The sequence below is a fragment of the Pectinophora gossypiella genome, chromosome Z, assembly GCF_024362695.1.
Source record: "Pectinophora gossypiella chromosome Z, ilPecGoss1.1, whole genome shotgun sequence".
Taxonomy (NCBI): domain Eukaryota; kingdom Metazoa; phylum Arthropoda; class Insecta; order Lepidoptera; family Gelechiidae; genus Pectinophora; species Pectinophora gossypiella.
In genome coordinates, this window is record NC_065433.1 from 6,936,868 (window position 1) to 6,961,547 (window position 24,680).

A 24,680-nucleotide genomic window follows, 5' to 3' on the forward strand; every position below is an offset into this window, starting at 1 on the left:
ACCGAATGATAAAAAAGTATCAAGATGGCGGCTAAACCACATTGCGGAAGTTGCAAAAGTAGGTCGCGAACATCTCACAGTTTAAAACTGAAGCTAAAATAATTAAACACTTCCGTAATCAAATATTTATCACTTATAGTAACTTGGATAAAAAAATAACGCGGCTTTGTTCGCACGAAAACTAAGTTTAAAAATTCTGAACTAAGTTTAACTAGCACAAGTGAAGTCTCTAGTGAGGAAACGACTGAAGCAGACGGCGGCCAAAGAGCGAATGGTAGCGCGTGTCGGAGAGCGGTGGCGTAGTGAGGAACGGCGCGAGGGGAGAGGCGGTCTGAGAGGGAGGGGGAGGGGGGGAGGGCGGCGACTGCGCGCGCAGAGAAAGGACGCAAGTGGTGATGTAATCGCGATCGATGCACTCCGCTCCATACGACGCGATCAGCGACGACTTCACACACGACTACCATCCTCTCCGAATACCATTACCTCCAGGTGAAGAGGGCACTAGTGCTTTTCGTGCTAAAGCGGAACTGAAAGAAAGAAATGACATTTGCGGCAACCAGCCCTCTGGATATGCCAGAAATGACAGGTCAGTGACCGCTGTTGGTGACACGTGCTTGTCTATGGTCCACGTGGTAACAAATTAGGATTGTTGCGCAGCTCTTAGCAGCAGCTAAGCGCGCATCGTTCTACATGATGGACGAGCGAGCTGCTTAGCTCGGAGTGGAGCTAATGCTGGTATTGATCAGAACAACGAGCGCGGATCGCTCGGGCGAGCTCGGTAGTCTCCGCGCTCGCTCGGGTGCTATCTAGGTCACACGTGTAAGCGTTATCCCCTCCACTCCGGCCTTGGCTTACTTTAGGCCAAATGGCTAGCACCTCCCCTTCTCCGGCGACCGCGCCGCGCGCCGCGCACCACACGCGGCGCGCGCACCTTGCTCTTCTCTACTCTACTACCATTGTCCTTGTCAAACTCTTTGTGTAACAAAGTTGTTCCGAGCTTATGTTGTCAAACTAACTGGCCCAAAATATCCATATCCATATATTTGTCCTCCTCTTAAATAATATTCGACGTTATCTATTATAACCCTCCTTTCTACTTCGCTGCAGTCGGGTAAAACATTTTTTTACAATCTGGCACTATCTCACATGCCTACCTATATTGTAAATATCTACTGTTCGATTTATAACCTAAAAATTCGAGAAAGTACCTTTAATAGAGTCGAAAAGTTGAGCAGTTTGAAAATTTCGTTTTAAAATGTAGAGAAGGGGATATGGGGGTGTTGCCGACGGTTCCCACCCCGCCCTCTCCGCACGTCACGAAAAATATTTTTCGCTTTCGGAAGTTTGACCTACATACTTACGAGTTAATCTAACTAATGATCACATTTTTATTAGCATTCGTTGAGTGTCGTTCGATAATGAAGTCAATTGACAAAAATGAAGTCAATTCATAAAATGTGTGTGTGCGCGGTGAGCGGAGCAGCGACCCGCAAGTACCTAGGCCGGAGCCCGCGAGGTCGCCGCCCAAAGTGGCCCCATCGAACAACTCGCTGCTGATGATGAAAACGGCGTTTCAAACGACCTCGTTTGAATCTAGGACAGCACCCGAAATAACTAGGGCACCGTTACTGCGCAGTCGCTAACGCAACTCGTAGTCAAAGCCAACACCGACCAGTGATGCTGGAGCCTCGACAAACGGGTCCTCGCCACCTGCCCGCTTCACTCATGAAAAACACGCAATAGTAGGGGAGGCTCAGCCGAGACTGGTTGCCAAAGTTCCGAAATCGACCTCTCACACTGCGGAAGTTTGATGGTACTTCAAATATCTACACTAAAGTGCGTAACGAACGAATAACGTAATAATATTTCGTATGTAGTTTTACGAGTCAACCAAAACCTCTGTTGACACTCTATTGCAATACAAAATTTTATGAAACGACTAACATTTGGAACAGTGGCAATGATTTATAGACTTACAGAGGCATAATGAATTCTTGATTATGTTTAACGTTAAGACGTGGAATAACTATTTGAATAGAAAATTTATAAAACATTTATGGTTTCCGAAATAAGTAAGAATAAGAATAACAAATACACGATTCAAACATGGCGAAACTTTAAATAAAGTATTTGTATCGAAAATAAGTTACGTGAGTGTGAGACAAGCTTGTTCTTTTTTATGTGAGCAGCAAAGGGTTGATATTGTTGCTGTAGTAGAATTATGAGTACACCGAAATGTCCGAATAATATGAATAAAAGTATATACCTAAAGGTAATACCTACTCAAAAGTGTTACAAACATTGCAAAGTAACATTCACATAACATATCACCGAAAACATATTCAAAACAAAGCGAGACAAAGGTTATTAAGACATAACAAATATTCTATTAAAACCGTTACAAACCCCTAATATGGAACTTGTGGACTCTATCACTACGAATGTAGGAAGAAACGATAAAATGTGATGTGACGTTATTTTGAATAAACCACACCACAATAGGTACGTTTGATAGGGTTTGAAATGTCCGTTACAAATTGATAACAACATGCGGAACTAAATTAAAAACCCGTGTGGATTCGACGGCGGATGCGCGCGCGACGCTTGTAGTGGAGGCTCGCCGCTGAAATTCATCTCTGAGCTCCTGGGATGCCACCAGAGAACAACGAAGACTCGTAAATATCCACCAAACACAACTACAAAACATTTTACCTCGAAAAACTTGACAAAATATCATAAAAATCTATCCAACATTCGATATTATAAACAAATAACTAAGCAAACAAGTTTTCAAACTTTTCAAACTACACTCGACTGAGTTATAATAATGTATCCGAAGTCGTTGTACTTTCTGAAGCATTTTTTATGCGAAGTGTTGATAAGAACGCGATAACCCGAATTGTTGAAATGACGCCAGCAAAATTGCAGTCAGGAAAATCGCAAAGATTGCGGAGCGCTCAGCGAGACTCACCTGGGCGACGACTGTGACGACGGCGGCGGCAGCGGCTGACGCGGGCGCGGCGGCTGCGGCTTGTGCTGGAGGAGTAGTGGCGCCGATCACTGCCATGTTATGTATATTTATGACGTCTGCGGCGGCTAGTACGCTGGCGCACGGCCCACGTCGCGTCGGCGCACAGCGGTGCCGCATTGTGCTCTATACGTGTGCGCGACATCAGGCCCCGCGCACCCCGCGCACCCCGCCCCAAACGTCGCTCCGCGCACAAACGACCTAACTGCATCCCAAACTTGTAACTCGATTTAGATCTTTCAGGCCTCATTGATTCTTGCCGCATTTTCTCGATTAATTGCACGAGTACTCGACAATAAACCACTCACAATGATAAGAGGCAATAGTGAAGTTCAGTAGAAATTCCTTTACTCCTACTTGAAATCGTCTGCCCAAACTTGTCACCTATGATTGGACACAAGAAAATAAGATACATACGATCACGCCTATTTCCCGTGGTCTTTGCCTACCCCTAGGATCCTGACACACCACCTTCGCTTATTCCACTCTCATCAAAGTCTTCATGCATGCTCGCCGGTTTAGAGTGCTCTTGACGTGCCTTTCTGTAAAACATCTTGGATTTCATCGCCGTATGAACGCCTAGACCTTCCTCTTCCAACTCTATCACTTACACCCGCGTCATAAATAATGTTCGTAAGTCTACTTGCTTTCATTATCTCTACATGTCAGAGCTATCTAAGAAAATAATCTTCTTCTATCGTGTGGATTGTGGAGTGGATTAATCATCAACCCTGGTGCCAGGGTTATTACTCAGCCGCCATAGGCCCCTGACATGACTCATGTAATGACTACGTACTTACAATAGATAGTTTTTTTATAGAGACTCGAATCTATTACTCGATACATATTCTGCCACTCGACCTGTATAAAAGAAAACAACATTAGAAAATATTAGGACCAATTTAAAATCAAAATAAGATAGGAAATCACTTAAGAACCCATACAAGATACGATATAACCAGGCAAACCGCAAAGGCAAGCAGCTGAACGTATGTTATTCTCTCTACGTGTGTTTATGTACCTACATATGAATACCTATGCATAATAGACGACTTTACAAATTTTTACTGATTATTTATTCTAATTGGGTCATGTACTAGGTTCAAGATAAATTACGTAATTATGATTACTAAATAAAGACAGATAATATATAAAATCAACGAAAAACATTTTCTTTATTCTATTTGAATTATTAATGATTTTTTTATCAAGGAAAGCGTGATAATAAGTTCGACATTTTGTCACGTTTTTCTATGACGTCACAGTGTGTTTTTATACAAATGCTACAGTAATTTCGTGTTTTGACGTTTAGTAAAAAGTAACTGTTTTGACTAGTTTGAAACTGGCCCATTAATCTTTGGTCTAGGAAACTACCTACCGACTGCTGAACTAATGTTTTTGCACGCTATGGAATATCATTGCAAGCCAATTGGAAATACTGAAAGGCTTTCATTTAAAATACGGGTAAGTATGTAAAATAGCAATAAAGAGATTGACTTGCAACTAACCGTGATTTTTTTTTATATTCAACTTTATATATTTTTTATATTGCTTTCTGTAATGAGCTCTCGTTGATGTCTTTTGTATGAAACTAATTTGTCTTTATACACGGTTTCAGTGAGATCGTAACGAATACTAAGGGGAATGATTTTCCGTCACAAAATTAATGTTTTTTTTTAAATTATTTTCAGTACCATACTATTGCGACGGAAAATTCCACTTGATATTAACTCAGAATAATGAGCTGAATCATCCCTCAAAGTTTTCGTTAGGATGTCACTAACACCTTGTATACACTGCAGCCTATTTGACAGTGTAACCAAGTGCCATTGTAAAATCATCAATGTTTCCAGTCACTTGTAAATATATCTGTCTCATTGTAAAAGAACAAAGAAAACTGCATTATTTCTGCTCTAAGAATATATTTTACTCATGAAAATTGGTACAAAAGTTCATTTTCACTTTTAATTGAGTACTTAATTAATAATGTGAATTCAAATTAATGGTTACATGAGTTACGAAGTTAATAATTATTATAATGAATACATTTGCTTAATTAGTAAGCGTATTGTGCCAGTTTTTGTGATCATTTAGAAACAACTTTAGGAAACTTGGTAGAGTAGAGTCACATCAATTCGCTCTGATAAGTGTCTGATAGTAATAATACTATATGCAGGATAAGTGTCAAAGAGCAATAATACAATCTTTCGGATAAGTGTCTGATATTAATAGTACTATCTGCGATATAACAGTCCGATAGCAATAATACTATCTATCGGATAAGTGTCAGATACCAATAATACTATCTGCAGGATAAGTGTCAGAGAGCAATAATAGAATCTGTCGGATAAGTGTCTGATAGTAATAGTACTATCTGCGGTATAAGAGTCTGATAGCAATAATACTATCTGCCACATAAGTGTCTGATAGCAATAATACAATCTGTCGGATAAGTGTCTGATAGTAATCTACTACTATCTGCCATATACTATCTGATACTATACTATCTGCCATATACTATCTGATACTATACTATCTGCCATATAAGAGTCTGATAGCTATTATACTATCTGCCACATAGGTGTCTGATAGCAATAATACTATCTGCCACATAATTCCACATGATGTCTTCTACTGCGGCTTTCGGGCCACACATGACGCCTTACGACTCTCACTCACCAAAAAATGGTCATCTTGACGCTCATCGTTTTCTCCCCTAACTTGGATCTTCTTGTGACCGAACCAGTCTCTTGTTACCGCTGACAAGTCTTCTGGACAGTTGGTACTAAGTTTGCCAAAAACCTTATTAGGGCTAAGAAAGGCTGTTATTAACGCTCTATCAGCCAAAATAATTATCAGAAAGTGGAATTTATTTGATGTAAAATAATTCCCAGATTTCTTTATAAAACTAAAAATAGCTATCATGCCAGAATCCTGAAAAATTGCATGATAAATTACATCGTCAGGGTAATTAAAACTGTTTCTCATAATATTTAAATTCCCTGTTTTTATTGGCAAAAGAGTAGTTTTAGAAAACCGAGGCGGCAAACAGCAACCGTATAAAGTGCCAACTTCAAAACTAGTCGACGCAATGCGGTGGTCATCGGCCGAGTTTCAATAGGTATTTTTGCGTACAGCCAGTGTTTTCAGGGTCTGTAAGTATATAACGGGCGATAAGTATATTGGAGGCGATGGGGCTGCTTACGTAAAGCAGGAAGTACAAGTAAATAGGTCGCGGGGGCATGGGATTAAAACTGTTTCTCATAATATTTAAATTGCCTGTTTTTATTGGCAAAAGAGTAGTTTTAGAAAACCGAGGCGGCAAACAGCAACCTTATAAAGTGCCAACTTGAAAACTAGTCGACGCAATGCGGTGGTCATCGGCCGAGTTTCAATAGGTATTTTTGCGTACAGCCAAGTGTTTTCAGGGTCTGTAAGTATATAACGGGCGATAAGTATATTGGAGGCGATGGGGCTGCTTACGTAAAGCAGGAAGTACAAGTAAATAGGTCGCGGGGGCATGGGATGGCTACGGGGCGGGGAGTGCGGAGCGGGCGCGGCGGGGCGGGGCAGGGTGGAAACTAGGTGCCCTACATGTGCACAGGCTGCACGAAGCTTTTTCATAGAAGCCTTACGGCCGTAAATGAATTATTTCGACGATCCCACCCCACACGGTTTTAATTTGTGTCACCCGTCATCTTGCATGCACCAAGTTCAGCGACGCAGCGCTGTTATGCCACTCATTACAGAAACACGTGAATGCCCACTGGCTGGATTGCATACTACTAAAATAAAGAGAGAATTTGTGGTAAAATTTTGTTATCAACAGTTTTGTCCGCTACCCAACACGAATATTAAAGACACCAGCTTTTACAAAGGGACTGTTATTTGACCTTCTAACCTAAGGCAAAAACTAGGTCAATCCCAGATCAGGTCACACGCCATCAAAAGTATTTTCCCTAAACATACCCAATATCATCAGGCCGACTTTCACAATGTGCTAAAAACGCTTGAAGGCAACGTTTTTCACACAACGGTTTTCAAAAATGGACTTTTCGCTTTTGGAAGTATGAATCCCGTATGTACTTGACACTGTCTTCCAAAATACAGGTTCGCCTAGTTTGGGAGACAGGGTTTCAACGAGAACTATAACTGAGCTATTCAATAAACATTATTATTATTATATTATTATACTTACTTGTACTTGGTCATTCGCAAACTAATCTCAAGCGTTGGCGGGACCAACTCGTCCATTCTATTCTTCAACTTTATGAAAACTGTGGTGAAATTCTCTTTGCCGAGGTTGAAAGCACCCCATTGTCTGTAACTATGGACTTAAAGCATTACTCCGGAAATGAAGGGTTTTAGATTAAAATTTACTTCAGCCCGAAAGACAAAGGCGCCTTCATCGCTTTGTTAGTAGATCGCAGTCATAACATTTTCATGCAACTGTAGATTACGCCATTAATTCGCCCAGCGGGTATTATTACCGGCGCAGACAAAGAAGTCTTTTAGGTTTTCAGTTTAAAAATAAGTAATGTGGCACACGTGTCGTGTCAGTAGATAAGCGCACTGAATAGTCCGCGCCGCCCTTTGACACCACTGCGAACTACTGTACATTCCAGATTCATTTCATTTCTCAGTGTATGCGCATTGCCAGTTTGCCATATAATACTATATTTTCACTGTCAATGCATCTAGGCGATTCATAATGAATTACTGGGTAATTTCACGATCAATACTAGCCGGGTAGAACCAGTTTAACCTGAATTTTTAATACTGTTTCCTTCATAGTTGTTCTTTTGTTGAATCTGCAATTTTAATATGACACAAATATACAATGGCTATCAAGGATGACTGTGACAATGGCTACCATGTTGCTTCTCTTTGTGCCTCCTAGACTGGTTACCTATGAAATAAAAGACATTACGTGTCTATTCAGTGTTCGTATAATGCAATTTTATCTTTTTTGTATTATAGCGACAGAAAACAGCTTTACAAAGGCCTAGTGAGATTGTTCTCAGAGAGAAGAGGTGAATACGCCGCGGGAATTTTGGGTGTGTCTACCCTACTGCAGTACCGAGCCGGGCTGACGGCGGCGCGCGGCTAGCTCGGCTGACTAAATAATTTAACGTGTTTGGATTGGCACTCGACTGCGTTCCGGCTATATGAAAGGAGTTTATTTGGGAACGTAGTACTAGAGCCTAATAAGACCGGCGCGGTGCCAGCATTAATTTAATATTTCTCCTACACACTTTTGTTTTAAAGGCCTTGCATGTTGAATTAAAATAACCTAAACGAATTAGCTATCGCTAATAATATTTATGTAATAAAAGACAAGTTGATCTAGACTACATAATAAGTATAACATTTGAAACTGAAAGTATCACGCGAGCTCGGCGCACGGTAGTAATGTTTCCAGCAAACGTGACGATAAACAGTAGAGATTTGCGGTTTTAAGCGTTGTGTAAGTATTTGTGTAAGATAGGGGTTGGAACAAAGAGTGGTTCTGTATTTATTTTCACCCGGAGACTTTATTCCCCAGACAGGCTCGCCAGCACGCTCGGTGGCTCGCGCGCGACAATGTAGCTGTTTATTTTGATATGATAACACCTCTAGTGTTTGCATTGGGTTTTGGTAACCTACCTAATACTAATCCCGTCACCGTCTGGGTGTATCGTTCGTGACTGAGGCAACGGTACCGCCAAACTGCTGATTATACTTTAAGCTTAATTACTTAGATGTAGGTATGATGTTCATATTTACCAATGAATAGGTTAGTTTTACAAACACAGAAACGAAATAACCGCTTTCGGTGAAACTTTAAATAAGAAAACGACTTCAAAAACTGGTAGGTAAATCAAATATCATTGCTTGATGGCCAAAAAGAAGTAGAAAAGCTAGTTGATTGTATGGCACAGTAGGAGCGGGTGTTTGTTGCTAACGCGATCTGGGTCGCCGCGTCCTACGAGCCAGCGCACACAGGCGCAGACCACGCCCACAGCCGCAGTCGCTGGCCTCGGGCAAGAACTAGGCCGAAAAACTCGCGCATGCGCACACGACCTCCTCACTTCACTATACCATACTTGATAACGTCGCCCCCCATTTTCTAATTTACTTCTCTCTAAGTCTTCTTTGTCGCGTGCACCACATCATTGGATAATTCCTTTGTTCCCTTCCATTCCGGTTGCAAAGAATTATTCTCTTTATCGCACTTGACGATAACAATCATTCGCATTAGTCACCTACAAGTTATCAATTTGATAATTAGATATCATCCGCAACATAGATAAGCAAATCGAGACACGAGAAAATTACTTTTTAAATTACGTGTGTTATAAAACTTATAAAATCTACAAGAAACATACGTACCTACCTAAGTATTTATATTTTATTGTAGATGCCTAATATTCATAGCATATGAGGGTAAATGCAGGAATTAACTAAATTTACTATGTAGATATAACACGCAACACCTTATTCAAAGGTAATGAATCTGAAACAAAATTTTCGCTAGCAAAGCGAGGCAATAAAAGTGTGGTTCGGCATCCGTTGCAGAAAGATCTCGCTTGTGTGGGTAATTTTTCGTTTAGACGATGTCCACCGGTGTGTGATGAGCTGCTCTTAGCCCCGAGATTTGGAGAACCGCTCGAGGCCACAGAGGAGCGGCCCGAGTTATGCGGACCAACTTACAGTGGCCTATTGTAGAGTTGGGTAACATTGTCAAAACTGCGTTGGTGTGCGGCTTGTCTGCTTAATTGAATTGTGTATGTGTTGTGTAGCACTGGGGCCCTGTTTGGGTAACTAACAACACGGTGGAAAGTATCTTCACGTTCACGGTACTTCAGCCATGAAAACTTTATCACCAGCCGTACTAAGTAGGTACTTATTACGAGGCAAAAGTATTGCAATCTGCAGCCAATTTTATCCAAAACAAAATTTCGTTAGGAATTTAGAAAGTTAGACGAAATTGCAGCAATTCAATGGGAAGAAAAATAGAAAGTAGGCGGGCGCACTTTCGTTTTGGACGGGCAGCGAAACTTGATGTAAGTAGGTAATAAAAAGGCACATTTGACTACAAATATGTAATTAAATGGGGTGAACGGCTAGAAATAGAAGATTCGATTGTGAAGTGAAAGAATGTCTAAATCGTGGACCGTTTTATTTTTTAATGCTGGAGTAATGAATTCTGCCGACCCACGACGGATTTAATTAAAACGGTCAGCTGGCAGAGCTGGAGTAGGCACTTACCTCTGTATATTTTAAAGTACCTGCAGGATGGACTATAAGACTAAGCATCGTGATGCAAGGAGAGTGGGTAGGTACTTATAAACCGAAATAGGTATAAAAATAGATGACGTTTACGAAGTTTATTTTATTTCATCAAACCATGTGCATTATGATCAAGCAGGTAAGTATAATACGCAAACTAAATGTTTTGCATGATAACGTAAAGAGAGTGGTTTCTACGAAAGATAATCAATCAAATCGTATTGTCATAGTCAAACAAACCAATCCAAACATTATGTAGGTACTTACTCTATACCTAGACACAGTTAAAAGATATAAACATAGTAACTACCTATTAAGGTATATAGAGGAAAATTTTGCTGAAATTTCCCTACAATGTTCGTGTTTTAATAGAACACTTTGTTAGGGCCGAGCACAAATGGAAAGTGGTGTTTCAAACGTAATCCGCGAAGAAAAAATAGAGTGCAAAGAAGTGTAAAGTGTTTTTTTTTAACCAAAAATCCCTCTACAATTAAACGGAAATACTAACTACTTAAATAAAACTGGGTGGTACAGCTACCACCCAGCACCCAGTAAACTGGGTAGTTAGTATTAAGATAAATCACACTCTTACAATGAATACCAATTATAATTAGGTACTACGAATTATAATAATAAAATCCAATACAGCAACTAGTCTTCCAGTTTACGCTTTTCACAAAAAAAACCGTCTTCAATTGTTTTGTTGTCCTTCGAAGTAGCAAACGAAACTCCCGCCAAAATGATTTTTCTTAAAAACGTGACGTAACGTTCCTTTTTCGAAATTGCCAACATTAAGTACTTAATACCTAAAGTAAATAGAAAGCGGGCTAACAAAAGTTCCTGATATGTCATCACTGTTTTAAATTTACTTGTCATTATTATTTGAAAGAGAAGAAAATTTATTAATTAATTCATGCAGGTTCTGGCGGCAGGTAGGTAGAGTATGTCATGTAGATATTATGTGACGTATATCGTTTGTTAAATTTTGGCGTGCGCTCCGGCCGCTACTGCCGCGCTCCGCTGACCCACTTGCAGCCCGCTACCCTACTCATCTGCCCGAGGTTTCGTCATTATACGATTTCCTCTCGCCTCCTGGCGGGCGACATACCCAGTTAGATTGTCGTACAAAATTTATATTCAGTTCAAATATAACTCTTAAAACTTAATAGTTTACGTATATAAGTAAGTAGTAGATGAGTGACAGTTTCCGATGTTGAACCATTATTCTTCAACGGTTTATCATATTTAATGACATAAGTGCAAAGAAGGGGATAACCTTGTAAGACAATCTGGAACCGATTTTTGAGGTCTTTCAGCGTTATAATAGGTACTCTTTGTTTATCAGTGTCACTTGATGGACGAGAGATAGAAAGATCACAGCTAAAAGCTCGGCCTAAAAGCCATGTCAGATGTCTATTAGCAGCTTTTGTTTGAAAGTTATTGTCTACGCCAAAAGTAGGCACAGGGAGACGTGTCGTATTACGCGAAGGTACGGTCACGCGTAGGCTCTATCACAGAAAAAAATATAACTACGAAAAAATTGCTACGGATAGGTAGGTACATCTCTTTTCCGTTATACGAATACGTAATACTCGAATACGCATTTCTTAAAATCTAAGTACCTACCCGCTTACGCCAGGCGCGCACTACGAGTTTTTCGCCGCGCGGCAGAAAAGAGCAGCGGCATAATGTCGCACTGTAATACTGCGCCGCTGCGGTGGCTCTGCCGTTAAGTGCGCGCAATACAATTTAAAACTGTTTGGTACCTACAGAATTATAGTGCGACATTATGCCGCGCTGCTTTTTTCTGCCGCGCGGCGAAAAACTCGTAGTGCGCGCCTGGCCTTAGACCATACAATATAAGATTAGTCTAGAAGATATGAATGCCAAATTACTAAATTGTATATCATTATTTAAAAAAAAAAACATCAAGTACCCTGTGCCTAGGTTTTCCTTGCAGCTTCTTTTCCCCGGCTATACAGGTTGTGGGGAACGTGCAGTAATTTTAGGCGGATGAGACGTTCGTTATGTAAAAATGACGATTCAAAGTGTCACTATGTTACCCATTGAATAAAGATATTTTTGAATTTGAATAAATACTTATAAATAACATCGTTTATAAATAATACAAGTACATTAAATACCAATTGTTGTTTGCTCGAAAAAGGCGGGCCGATTTGGCTGATTTTGTAATATTTGTCCTAGTAAGTACAGGGAAGGTTTTAACGACGATAAATTATGAAAAAGCGTAATAGCGGTAGTTGAACGGCGCATCTATTATCTAATATTGACGTTTAATATTTATTTTTATTTATTTATTTAACAATTTAGTGTGCACAATGAAAACTCAGAAACGCAATATGACAGCAAGAAGAGTGACAAAAGGCACAACTCATTTTAAGTTGGTGGGTCGTGTACTAGGATCAAGATAAATTATGAATTCTGATTAAGTACTTACTAAATAAAAATAAACACAGATGTAATACAAACGAAAAACATTTTCTTTTTTCTATTTAAATAACTTATTTATAAATTTTAATCAAGAAAAACGTAATAATACGTCCCCGTATTTTTTCATAAAAATTCCATAGTAATTTCGTGTTTTGACGTTTAGTAAAAACTAACTGATTTGACTAGTTGGAAACTGGCCCAGTGGCGCAAGGTTACCGTCGGTCACGACAATACGAACCGTTTCCCTTCAGTTATTGTAAATTACACTTTTCCTTTACGCCATTGTAATGGTACTCGCAGGTACCTATCTCCATTTAAGAACTTCAACCGCGTTTGATATTAATACGTGGACGAAGGAACATTCCATGAGCCCCTTTCTAGAGACTACGCTCTGCCGTAGAGTAAATGAGTAAATTCCTGACTTCACCCGCTCTATCATATTGATGTGCAGAGAGGAATTTGACGTATTTTTCACAGTTCTTCGATAAAGACAAAGACTTAGAAGCCGCAGACTTGACAAATACACCTTGGTACGCTTGGTAGGTACGATTAGGTACCTCTAGCTGTGGGACCCGTCATTGATTTTATCAGTGGTGGCCCCATTGAGCACTCTAATTAGAATTAGTTTTACAAACTTTTACTTTTAAACCAAAATATTAACTTTCTATTAGTAGGTAAGTCATTATGGTCCCGAATAGCAAGGGATAGAACCGGATGGAAATCTATTTATTTATTTAAGTATTTACAAGACGAGCACAACAGTTAACAATCATAATAGAGGATAACATCTAATAGTGTATAAAGTATTATACCAGATTGTGAAACCAGTAAAGTGTCGTACAGCATGATCGACCTTAACAGCTGTGATAGAAAAAGAAGAAAAGACAAAAAAAAATAAAAATTAGATTAAAATTGTTAACAATGTGAAGCACAGATAAATATTGATTAGATATAATAATAATATGTTAGTAATTAACAATGATGATGATGATTATGTAAGTAATAATTTACTTAATTACATTTACAATGGAGCGTTTGAAATCTTTAGAGGAGGCATTTGTCGAAAGACAAGCTGTCGCAAATCATCTACCGTTCGCCGATACAGTTGATTAAATAACAGATTCAGTTTATTTTTATAATGTATTGGTACTTAATTAGATTTAAAATGTAAGTAACAGCCATAAAGGCTTATTTTATTTTTAGTAGGTACGTAGAAATGCTGTTGTTCTTAACCTTATGATAACATAAATTATATTATGTAACAAGAATAATTTGCAAGTAATTAATTAGTTCATATAGACAGTGCACTTGTTTACAGATAAGCATGATACGCAGTTAGGTAACTTCGGTGCAGAGTGATAATATTACTTATTAGTCTTAGTGCCTACAGTCGGACATCGTTACGAATAATTATTACCAGCTTACACTACCACGGATACATGTTTTAAAACTCGTGTCTTTGAATAAGACGTGAAGTAGACGTGAGAAGAGTTTGATTCAGACATTAATAACAGCTTACGGCGACTATAGTCAATCTGTAATTTTAGGCTGCTTTTTATTGTAGATTTGCCGCAAATGGCATTAGGTACCTACATGGCTAATGCACTTCATGCATTGTACTTTTAACTTATCTACCCCTTACCCTCCCCAATATTACTTTATTTGATGAGAGAAACAAGTTATACCTACGCTGATATACAGGGTAAGTGACATCGTAAAGAAAACTTTGAGGGATAATTCAGATCATGTTTCTGAGTTGATCTCAAGTGGAATTTTCCGTCGAAAAAGTATGGAACTGAAAATAATAAAAAAAACAATAATTTTCATGAATTTTCCGACAGGAAATTCCATTTGATATCAGCTCAGAATCATGGTCTGAATCGTCCTCTTCAGTATTCGTTACGATGTCACTAACACCCTGTAAATCTGCTATACCTCCTTATTGTAGTCCGTTTTATTAGTACCTACTAAATGTTAGGGTTATACGAATAAACGTTTCCTTGTGGATGGTATCATGGAGGTAATGCCCTAAATCTCCACGCTGGAAGCCTGATCCTGACCCATCACACCGATGACTCTACTGCCCATCACCAGCCAGTGGGATTTCAAGTCAGCATGATAGATAGGTTGTATCGCCATCAGTCGGCCGGTAGAGATTACTTCGTTTGTCGGCAGGGTGCGGCACGTACATATGAGGTTGGCCTTTGGGGTAGCTAGATGATAGCACGCTGCCCCCTTACACCCCAAAGCCAGGCGGGAGGACTCGCAGAAGCTGGTTGGAAGCGCTTGGATACGCAAGGTTGAGGATAGGGCTTGTGTTGCGCCTTGGGAGATGCCTATGTCCAGCAGTGGACTGCAATAGGCTGATGACGATGATGACGACGAATAACCAATTGAGTGGTTAGGTAAACATTTGCTTTTCAAAAGGTGAGGGGAGACCTGTGCTCAGCAGTAGAAGGCAGTTTATGCCTTTTATAATTCAAATGAAAAATTGACGTTATCTGTACTGTACTTCAAACCGAACGATAAGAGATTAGTAAAATAAACGACAGTCATTTTGTGTATATTTTATTGAGGTTGTTTGCAGAGGACGAGGAGCGCGGAAGCCTTGACCACGTCTCCCTTGGAGTTGAGCAGTTCGCGGTGGCAGGCGTCGAGCGCCACGTCCGAGGCCACGGATATCTTCACCCGCATCACCTTGATGGCGTGATGGACGTTCCAGTCACTCAGCTCTAGCGCTTCCAAACACTCTTCCGGAGTAACCTTGAGAGAAAATAGATTTATAATTCGACAAAAGCACTAAAACGGCACACGTTTAATTGAAAATTAAAGAAGTGTACTTTATTTTAGTAATCACGTTTTTCCTTTAGGCTGAATGCACTCAGAGACGGTACTGATATTGATTTTTGTAATGTTTGAATTTGCATGCATTCGACCACACAGAAATATAGGCGCCGTGCATTTTTGTACAACCTTCCGCTTAACAGAATTCCCAGTATCGCCTCTGTGTGCAATCAGCTTAATACTGCATAGGCATAACAAAATTAACTATAAAATGTAATAAAAAAGTTAGCTTATCTCTAAAAGGGATCTCTTCCGACCAACCCTGAATGGCGTAAAAGGTCGGTGTCTAATGGATTTTGTAATTATTGTTTTGAATAATAATTATAAAAGTAGGTTCTTAACATTATACATAACAAAATTAAAAAACAATTTTATGACGCACACACAAAAGGTTTGCAAAATAATTTACAGAGTGGTTAAAATGGCCCCATCGAAGCAATTAATCTAAGAAAGCAATGTTGCAATTTGACATTTGCGCATATAAAAGTAAGTGCGCAATGCAAACAAATTTCAAATAGCAATATTGCTTACTTAGATGTGGCCATTTTAACCCCCTATAAAGCCTATTCTTAAAAAGAAGGCTGTATTACAATACAACTCAATACAAAACTCAGTACAATATAATGTTTGTTTTCGTAGTAGTACTAGTTTGTATATCCAGGGTGTTAGTGACATCGTAACGAATACTGGAGGAGATGATTCAGACCATGATTCTGAGTTAATATCAAGTGGATGTTTCCGTCGCGATATTCATGATTTTTTTAGTCTTTTTATTTATTTTAATTTCTATACATTTGCGATAGAAAACTCCACTTGATATTAGTAACTCGGAATAATGAGCTGAATCATCCTCTCAGTATTCGTTACGATGTCACTTAGACCCCATACAAGTACATACAGGTAGCCATATAAGTATGGATGTTGAAAACTTTTGTTGTTTTTTAAAATTATTATCAGTACCATACTTTTGCGACGGAAAATTCCACTTGATATCAACTCCGAAACATGGTCTGTATTATCCCTCAAAGTTTTCGCTACGATGTCACTAACACCCTGTACGTATGTATAGAGTATTAGTGTAAGGTAATACGTTAAATTTAGTATAACACAGGCCCGGAGTTCGTATTGGGTTGGCATCGATTAGGTCAAAGCGGGGTCACTGAGTGCACACCTGACCCGACTGCGAAAGTAGGCTGCCCCATTTTTACGGCTTTTTGCTGATTTATAGCTGTGTGTGACCCCAAAAACACAAGGCCACGCCTAATGCCTTGTTTTGTGTGACGCTCACTCTATATGTGATCATAGTTACAAATTAAACGTACTACGTTCCCCAAAAAGAATATAGATGGCGCTGTACAGTCATGAGCAATATAATGTACCCACTTTAGGACTCTGTCGCACTAACATATCTGACATTTAGTGAGACTTACAGTTCAATTTGTCAAAAAAGTTAACGTGCCATGGTACCAAAGTGTATACATATTAATAAAAATGACCGTACAGAGTTGCTTTCGTTTAAACTTCTAATTTCATGGATAACAGACTTTTATCTTTTTTCCCAGGCACAACACATCTTCCACTCATTATTATGATCATACTAAAGAGAAACAGTATAGGTAGCGATATAATTCAATACCACATCTGATCCAAGTATCAAGCAACAATTATTTTTATATATTCCTCTGCCATTACATTATATTTTTGAATTATTATGAAACCCGAGCAACTTTTGCAAATCACGTTAAATCTGTATAACGCCATCTATATTGTTTTGGGGGACGAAGCCTGGAAAGTCCCTCATTGAAAATAAATAATTATTTACCTTCATTTTTCCATATCCCCCTTCGGTTGAATGAAGGGAGGCCTGTGCCCAACAGTGGGGCGTATATAGGCTGTTTATAGGGTAGGGTCAGTAAGTAATATAATAGATTACATAGTACGATAATACTGCTTATTTGATTTCTTTGATGATATGACATGTGTTGGCAACATGGTACTGTTTTGTGTCAAATAGAAGCAATTTTGAATTCTAGGCCGCCTATGCTATTATCTTCCATAGAGACTCCAGGTCACTTTATAGCAGGGAGCCCGCTTGCCTCCTATCTTGAGCGAGACATCACAGATATTCCATCAAATAGACTCATTTTTTGCCAAACAATCGAATATATAAAGCAGCGATTTTGGAAAGTATGGCATACGTATTACTTAAATACCTTGCAATGCAGGCCTAAGTGGCGCGATGCCCAACCTAACGGTACTTTGGTGATAATGAGGGAGCCAAGCTCACCTTCCTTATTTTGGCCTATGGCCAGAATGGTGAAGGTCTTTCCAGGAGGCGATGGAACGGCGCGGGCTTTACAAGTCCGCACTCATAGAATTACTGCCGTAATACGTACAAAAAGTACTACATTGACCAAATTGGAGATGTCCTTAGAAAAGGTTAGTACGGTCTACTCTGAACCGGCGTGAGCGTATGAAGCGATTGATGAATGTGGAGGAAGCAAGAAAAGTGTGTCGGGATCGAAGCAAATGGAATTCTATAGTCTCTGCTTACCCCGGTGGGAAATAGGCGTGAGTTTATGTATGTATACGTACCATTGTTGACGCGTATAATTGTATTTTCATCTCGTTTATTATATTCATAACATACATAATTCGATAACGGTATTTTCGTGCGCAAAATGAGGAAAAACGCGTCTTATTTTCTAAAGAGACAAAGCAGCTTTTTTTAATTTATACTCGGATTTTCCAATGGGGAAGGCAACGGATCATAGCCATGCGCCATCTTGTGCAGTGGAAACACATAAACAAGTTCACGACTATATCCTAATCGGGGCAGTCAAAGGTACATCTATCGCAAGATAAACTAAGTAATTAAATTAAATCTAGTATACATTAACTAGCTTTTGCCCGCGTGGCGTGTTATAAAAGAGAGATCTTTGTGTGTGTGGGAGTGCATATAAAATTTCAAGCATCTAACTTAAGCGGTTTAGATTTTTCATACAAATGGATTTTCCCGCTAATTCCCGTTCCCGTGGGAATTCAAGGAATTCCTTTCTTAGTGCACCTCTACGGTACCTAAGCTACGTCCCTTCCAAATTTCAAGTGCCTACGTTTAGCCGTTTAGACTGTGCGTTGATATGTCAGTCAGTCAGTTTCTCCTTTTATATATTTAAAGATTTACTATAATTATCATGTTTAGTATTTGCAAATATGTTATTAATATACCTACTTAAATTTAAAAAGAAACTTGTCAAAAGAAATGGCGCGAATAAAATGACAAATATTTTCTTTCGATATTAAATAATACTACAATATCGTCACTAGATGGCACCTATTTCCTAAGTGGAATAGAACGTATATAATATATATATATATATATATATATATATATATATATATATATATATATATATATATATATATATATATATATATATATATATTCACATTGCGCATGCCACGCCATCTATTTATACTCAAAGGTATTAATAAGCCATATAAAATATCGTAAAACATACTTTTTCTCTTTAATCATAAAACATTTTTTCCGGACCAAAAAATATTCTCCAAACCGCTTCACCAGCATTTTTTTATAATATAAACATCTTAAATTGATACATGTTGCCAAAGTAACACATACATCAGCATGTGGCGGTATCTGCTAGTACAAGAAGCAGACTAAATCTAAAATGTATGGATGGGACCAAACACGCTTCAACTCAACTCACCTGTTGTTTGAGGACTTTACTCATAATTCTGACTTCATCGGACTCGACGCCGCGCTGTCGACCACAAGGCTTCTGATCAGCAAACTCTAGTAAGTCTTCCACCGATACGTGGTCTGTGAAATCTGTTGACAAATGCCATTGTGTTAAATTACAAATATTAATTTCGCACCGCACAGTTTGAACCTTACTTGCTGTTTCAAGTCGGAATACAGAAACCTCTTGCATAAACAGTTGCCTTACAAGTCATTAGTTGAGTTACTGTGGTTCGGTGGTACACAGGCTAGCTTCTCAAACGGGCAGCGATGCACTATGGATCGAAAAATGGCTTTCATAAACACAGGGAGTTCACATTTTAAGTGGCGGTTTTTTTGCTGGATATAGCTTCTATTACCTATTACTATATAGGAAAATGATACCTGAGTTGATTATGTGCAAAAGCGGATGAATTGTATTTTTTTTACGAAAAATTTGTATGGAGCTACTATGAAAAATCCGATTATCTCGAAAACGGCAAAAAAACCGTAATATCCTGACAGATGGCTATCGTACTATTTTTTATGATTTTTTGACATAAACATAACTGTTCATTCATATAACGGTTTGAGATGCCGTTTTTTTTTTAAAATCGTCAAAATAAAAAATAATTATTTTTTTATTAGAAACGGTTTCTTTCAAGTAACACAGGTATTTAACAACATTATAAGACATAATGGCATCACGCCTGTATTCCTGATGTAGTGCTGTTTTCACTAACACAATTGGCTCGACCATTATAGACGGCGATACGGTTCACCACCTATCACGTTGGTCTAACAGAAAGCTCGGTGAGGTGCGGGTACTTAGTTCATGTAGCATTGCGATATAGTCGTGAGGTTATGTTACGTTACAAGATTTGTATACCTTTGACTAAAGTTCCTTCTTTGAATGTCTGTTCGTCGCCTTCTGCTGTGTCGGTGGCCGGCGTATCATCTTCACAATCCACCGGCTCCAAGTAGCAGTTGAACGGATTCGCGGAACTCGGTCCGGAGATGTTTTTGAAAGGGTTCGTATCAACCTTCGCCGGCTCAGGCCCATCGTAAACGTCCACGCCATTCTTCTCATCCTGTATGAGAATTTTGTTCTCGCGCCCATTTTGATGATGCCCCTTTATAATTGGACAAGTAATAGTGTTCTGGTATATGATTGGTCGCGCACTCTGGAGATTCTGCGTTTCATTGTTCGTCGCAGTGAAATTGTTTGAAAGTTTCAGAGGATATTTTCTTATATGTCTCGGTTTGTCTATCAGTTTGGGTTTGGTCGATTTCGGTGGTAGAGGAAGCTCGTTCTTTGACTGAAATTATTCGATATGTTAGATTCACACACACGCATAGTTTAGAGTTTATATTTGATTAATATTACTCACATCTTCATGATTTCCTTCATCATTAGCCTCGTTTGTTGATCTGAAAGAGTAAAATTAATAATCAACACGTTCTGCAAGACAATTTAATTGACACAAAACAAAGTTGTAATTTAAATTACCTATATTTGTATGAGAGTTGTTTCTGTAGGGAGTGGAAGTGCGCGCGCGCATCGTTGGTGCGCGGCGCTGGCTTCGGGATGGTGGAAGGTTTGTGCATCCCTGTCGCACTGGTGGCTATCTGCGATATGAGCGACGAAGACGGCGTCGGCTGCTCGATTAGACTAGTGTACGCTAACTTACTCTCTTCTGTTATTGTTGACTGGGATAAACAAAATAATTATTAAATTATTATTAAAAAAAACTCACGCCCGTAATCCCTAATGGGGTGAGCGGAGCCACAAGTAATCAAAGACAACTTGCAGCCACTGTTGATACGATTTCGTAAGCTGGATATGATGAACCATATGGTGATAAGGGATCAGCCTATCGCCCATAACATTAGTCCATCATGTTTGAGGACACAATCCCTCTGTCGGATTTTACGACATGCCCGGGAGGACAAGCAGCTGAACGTGTTCTATGTTTTTTATTTTCCCCCAGAACAGCATAGAAGCACTAATTATTATAAAAAATAAAGAATAAAATGACCGGCTAATGTGCATGGCATCCAGATCCGGTAATGAAAGGTAAAATCGAAACAAAACACTACGCAACTGTTATAGAAATTCCCTTAATTTTATAGATATATTTACGTGAAAACCGCGATAGCCCTGTTCTTAGAACGCGTGACTTGCATTGTAGTGTCATGGGCTCGAATTCCGGGTCGGGTCTAAACCAATGAATTCGACTCTTGAGTTTGAATTCATATTTAGATCATAGATAATTAATACCATGTTGCCAGGATTTATGCCCGGTTGATGGCAAAAGGCTCGCCCCCAACTACATGGGATTTAAACATAGCTCTTGCGCTGAGTGGGTGCGCATACAGGCGTGATACTACGATGTTTGTGTTATGTAATGTTTACCTGAATATCAGGCACACTGTTAGCTTCTTCACTGAAGTTGCGACGCTCGTGTTTTCCTGTAATATTATATGCAAATGAAATTCCAATATTGGTACTACAAATTATTGATGTTCCGAATATCCGTATCCGTATCCGCGGATATCCGATATAAAAGAAAAATTCGTATCCGTATCCGTGTCCGTTACTTTTCACGCGGATCTTTTACGGATCTTTTTCAGGTGATTAAGTAGAATTATTAAATAAAAAACTATAAAATTCCGTTCAGATTGTTTTTATTTTTTAAAATCAAATATTTGGCACCTTTATATTGCAAACATTTAGATAGATAGATCTTTATAATGAAAGCAAGATAAAATATCAAGTTAAAACGTGTCCTGCCTGACGTTGCGGCGAGCGAAGACGTCAACTATCTTTTCAAGGTCGCGGGTGCCGACACCAATCAAATAATATCGAATAAGAAAATAAAGATCCGTATCCGCGGATCTTTACACTAAATATCCGTATTCAGATCCGTATCCGCGGATATACATTTTTAACGATCCGGCACATCACTACTACAGATAGAGACAAAAAACAAGGTATAGTATAAGATTTCTAAAAGAGCATTCGCATTGAGGGACTATCCCTGGAACTTTTTGAGACCGTTAGGTATGTTTTGTATCAGGGAGTCCAAGACTCAGGACTATCCTACATTTTAATGATGAAGACCTCCTGCATTTTAATAACAGCCTCCGTGTTCCAATGGTTGAGCGTTGGGCTCACGATCCGGAGGAGTTCGAATCCCGGTGGGGACATATCACAAAAATCACTTTGTGATCCCCAGTTTGTTTAGGACATTACAGGCTGATCACCTGATTGTCCAAAAAGTAAGATGATCCGTACTTCGGAAGGCACGTTAAGCCGTTGGTCCCGGTTACTACTTACTGATGTAAGTAAGTAGTCGTTACATGAGCCATTTCAGGGGCCTTTGGCGGGTCAATAATAACCTTGGCACCAGGGTTGATGAGGTTGGTCGTTCACCTCACAACCCACACGATAGAAGAAGAATGATGAAGATGTATAACTGCAAAACATGGTTACCTGTGGCATCTTTCTCAGCGTCGTGAGGTGCTCCATGATGTAGGGATACTAACGGGAACTTGAAGTGGAACTTAGTCCGCTCACTCGGTGAATTGGGCAGCTTGTTGTCACTCTCAAGATCATTCATCGACCTATAACACGATTGTTTTAAGTTTACGCGGTTATTATCATAATTAAAACACATCACACACATCACATCACATCTCATCAGTCATCCCGTGATCGTGGCACTTGCAACAGTGTCGAAATATCGGGAGTCTCATATCCCTACTTTAAACGTGGTAAGAACCCGTTATTATGTGTTTTCACTATAACACGGTTATATAAATTTGACTATTTTTTGCAAATGCAACCTCAAGAGGCCCAGATTTATTTCTAGATTTATATCGTGATGATGTGATCCAGCCGGTTTTGGCTACGGCGACTGCTTCAACTCCGACGTTCATGAGCTCGCATGAGGCTTGTATAACCAGTATCATGACACAATAGTTATACAACACAAAACGACCTTTAGATATATTTCCTCCGAGCTCCGTGCGTCGTAAAGTTTACAGTATGAAGTGTTCGCTCATACTTGTGTAGCGCGCGTTTCGCGCCCCTTTACCATTTTTTCAAGTTTCTACTGTTCCATGGTATACACATACTTGGTAGTGATCTCGTTGGCCATGGCGACGGCGGTCTCCAGGGTCTTCTCATCATGCACGGACATCAGCTTCATGGTGCCAGTGTGGTAGCCCTTCTTCCGCTCGTTCTTGGTCAGCGTCTGGGACCTGGAACTAACGGACTCATCTTAACTAACGTGCGTAACATATCATCATCATACAATGCGGTCTTTCACGCCATCATATGTAAACGAGTCGCTTCCCTGTTGCGCAGGGTGAAATGTAGAACTAATGTGTAACCTGAGGGCATTATTAGATGAGGCAGATTTTAGCCCTATTTAGCGGCGCCAGAAAACGTTCCACGTGGCCTTTTAAAATTTCTTGTGTTTGTGCTACTACGTATATGTGTGTGATTTAACTTATTATGGACATCGTTATTTTTTATAAATACACCTCAGCCATCCCATACAAAAATCTCGCCCTTACACAGACACTACACATATGCAGTGTGCAGCCTTATACCATGCGTGCGAACGAGACAGTCAGTGCGCGCGCACTTTTGATTACTTAAATAGACTAAAGTAGCAAGGGAGGGGTGAGGGAATCAAGCTGGTACCGGTGAGAGGTGGAGAATGTCTCTTCTATACGTAATATTACTGTTTATTCATGTACATAACATAAACAGCCTATACACGTCCCACTGCTGGGCACAGGCCTCCCCTTAATTAACCGCTGCTCCACTGCGGGTTGGTGGAGGTGACTGCGCTAGTAGCCCGGGACCGACGGCTTAGCGTGCCTTCCGAAGCACGGAATCATCTTACTTTTTCGGACAATCAGGTGATTCAAGCCTGCAATGTCCTTACCAAACAAAGCTACACTGGCTAACATACTGTTTATTCATGTTATTATAAACGATATAAGCAGTGTCTGCGAGACATTTTCGTTCGTGGCTGTGTTAGTCTCAAATCAAAAATTCGAGCAGATACCTATTAATTTTATTTTAAGTCATATTGTCTTTTCGGGTCTTAAGAAAATACCAGCTATAACTAAAAATAGGATGTGTCCACCGGAATCAACATCAATGACACTAACAAAATTAATTTCATACGTACCTCATAGCATTGTCATTTTCGATGCTTTTACCCGAAGTACCCTGAAAACATGAAACATTTAAAAAAATGATTTACACAAAATCTGATTAAATAAAATTACACATGTAATTATGAAACTAAGGAAGGGTTATAA

At 39.4% G+C, this 24,680-nt stretch overlaps 1 protein-coding gene across 5 annotated transcripts in view; it reads right to left on the reverse strand.

Annotated features, from left to right (window-relative positions):
* Window positions 1-15,312: 15,312 nt before the first annotated feature.
* LOC126380765 (activated Cdc42 kinase-like) overlaps window positions 15,313-24,680 on the reverse strand; it is a 33,119-nt gene continuing 23,751 nt past the window's right edge. For 3 of the 5 annotated variants that reach the window (XM_050030362.1, XM_050030360.1, XM_050030358.1), the window contains 9 exons: window positions 24,548-24,588; window positions 23,478-23,609; window positions 22,834-22,964; window positions 21,754-21,809; window positions 20,848-21,047; window positions 20,729-20,768; window positions 20,227-20,656; window positions 19,327-19,448; window positions 15,313-15,514 (listed from right to left, as the gene is read on the reverse strand). In XM_050030362.1, coding sequence (XP_049886319.1) covers window positions 15,320-15,514; window positions 19,327-19,448; window positions 20,227-20,656; window positions 20,729-20,768; window positions 20,848-21,047; window positions 21,754-21,809; window positions 22,834-22,964; window positions 23,478-23,609; window positions 24,548-24,588 — 1,347 coding nt within the window. In that variant the 3' untranslated portion in view covers window positions 15,313-15,319. The remainder of the gene's footprint in view (window positions 15,515-19,326; window positions 19,449-20,226; window positions 20,657-20,728; window positions 20,769-20,847; window positions 21,048-21,753; window positions 21,810-22,833; window positions 22,965-23,477; window positions 23,610-24,547; window positions 24,589-24,680) is intronic. The other 2 variants (XM_050030363.1, XM_050030361.1) reach the window with 1 other exon arrangement.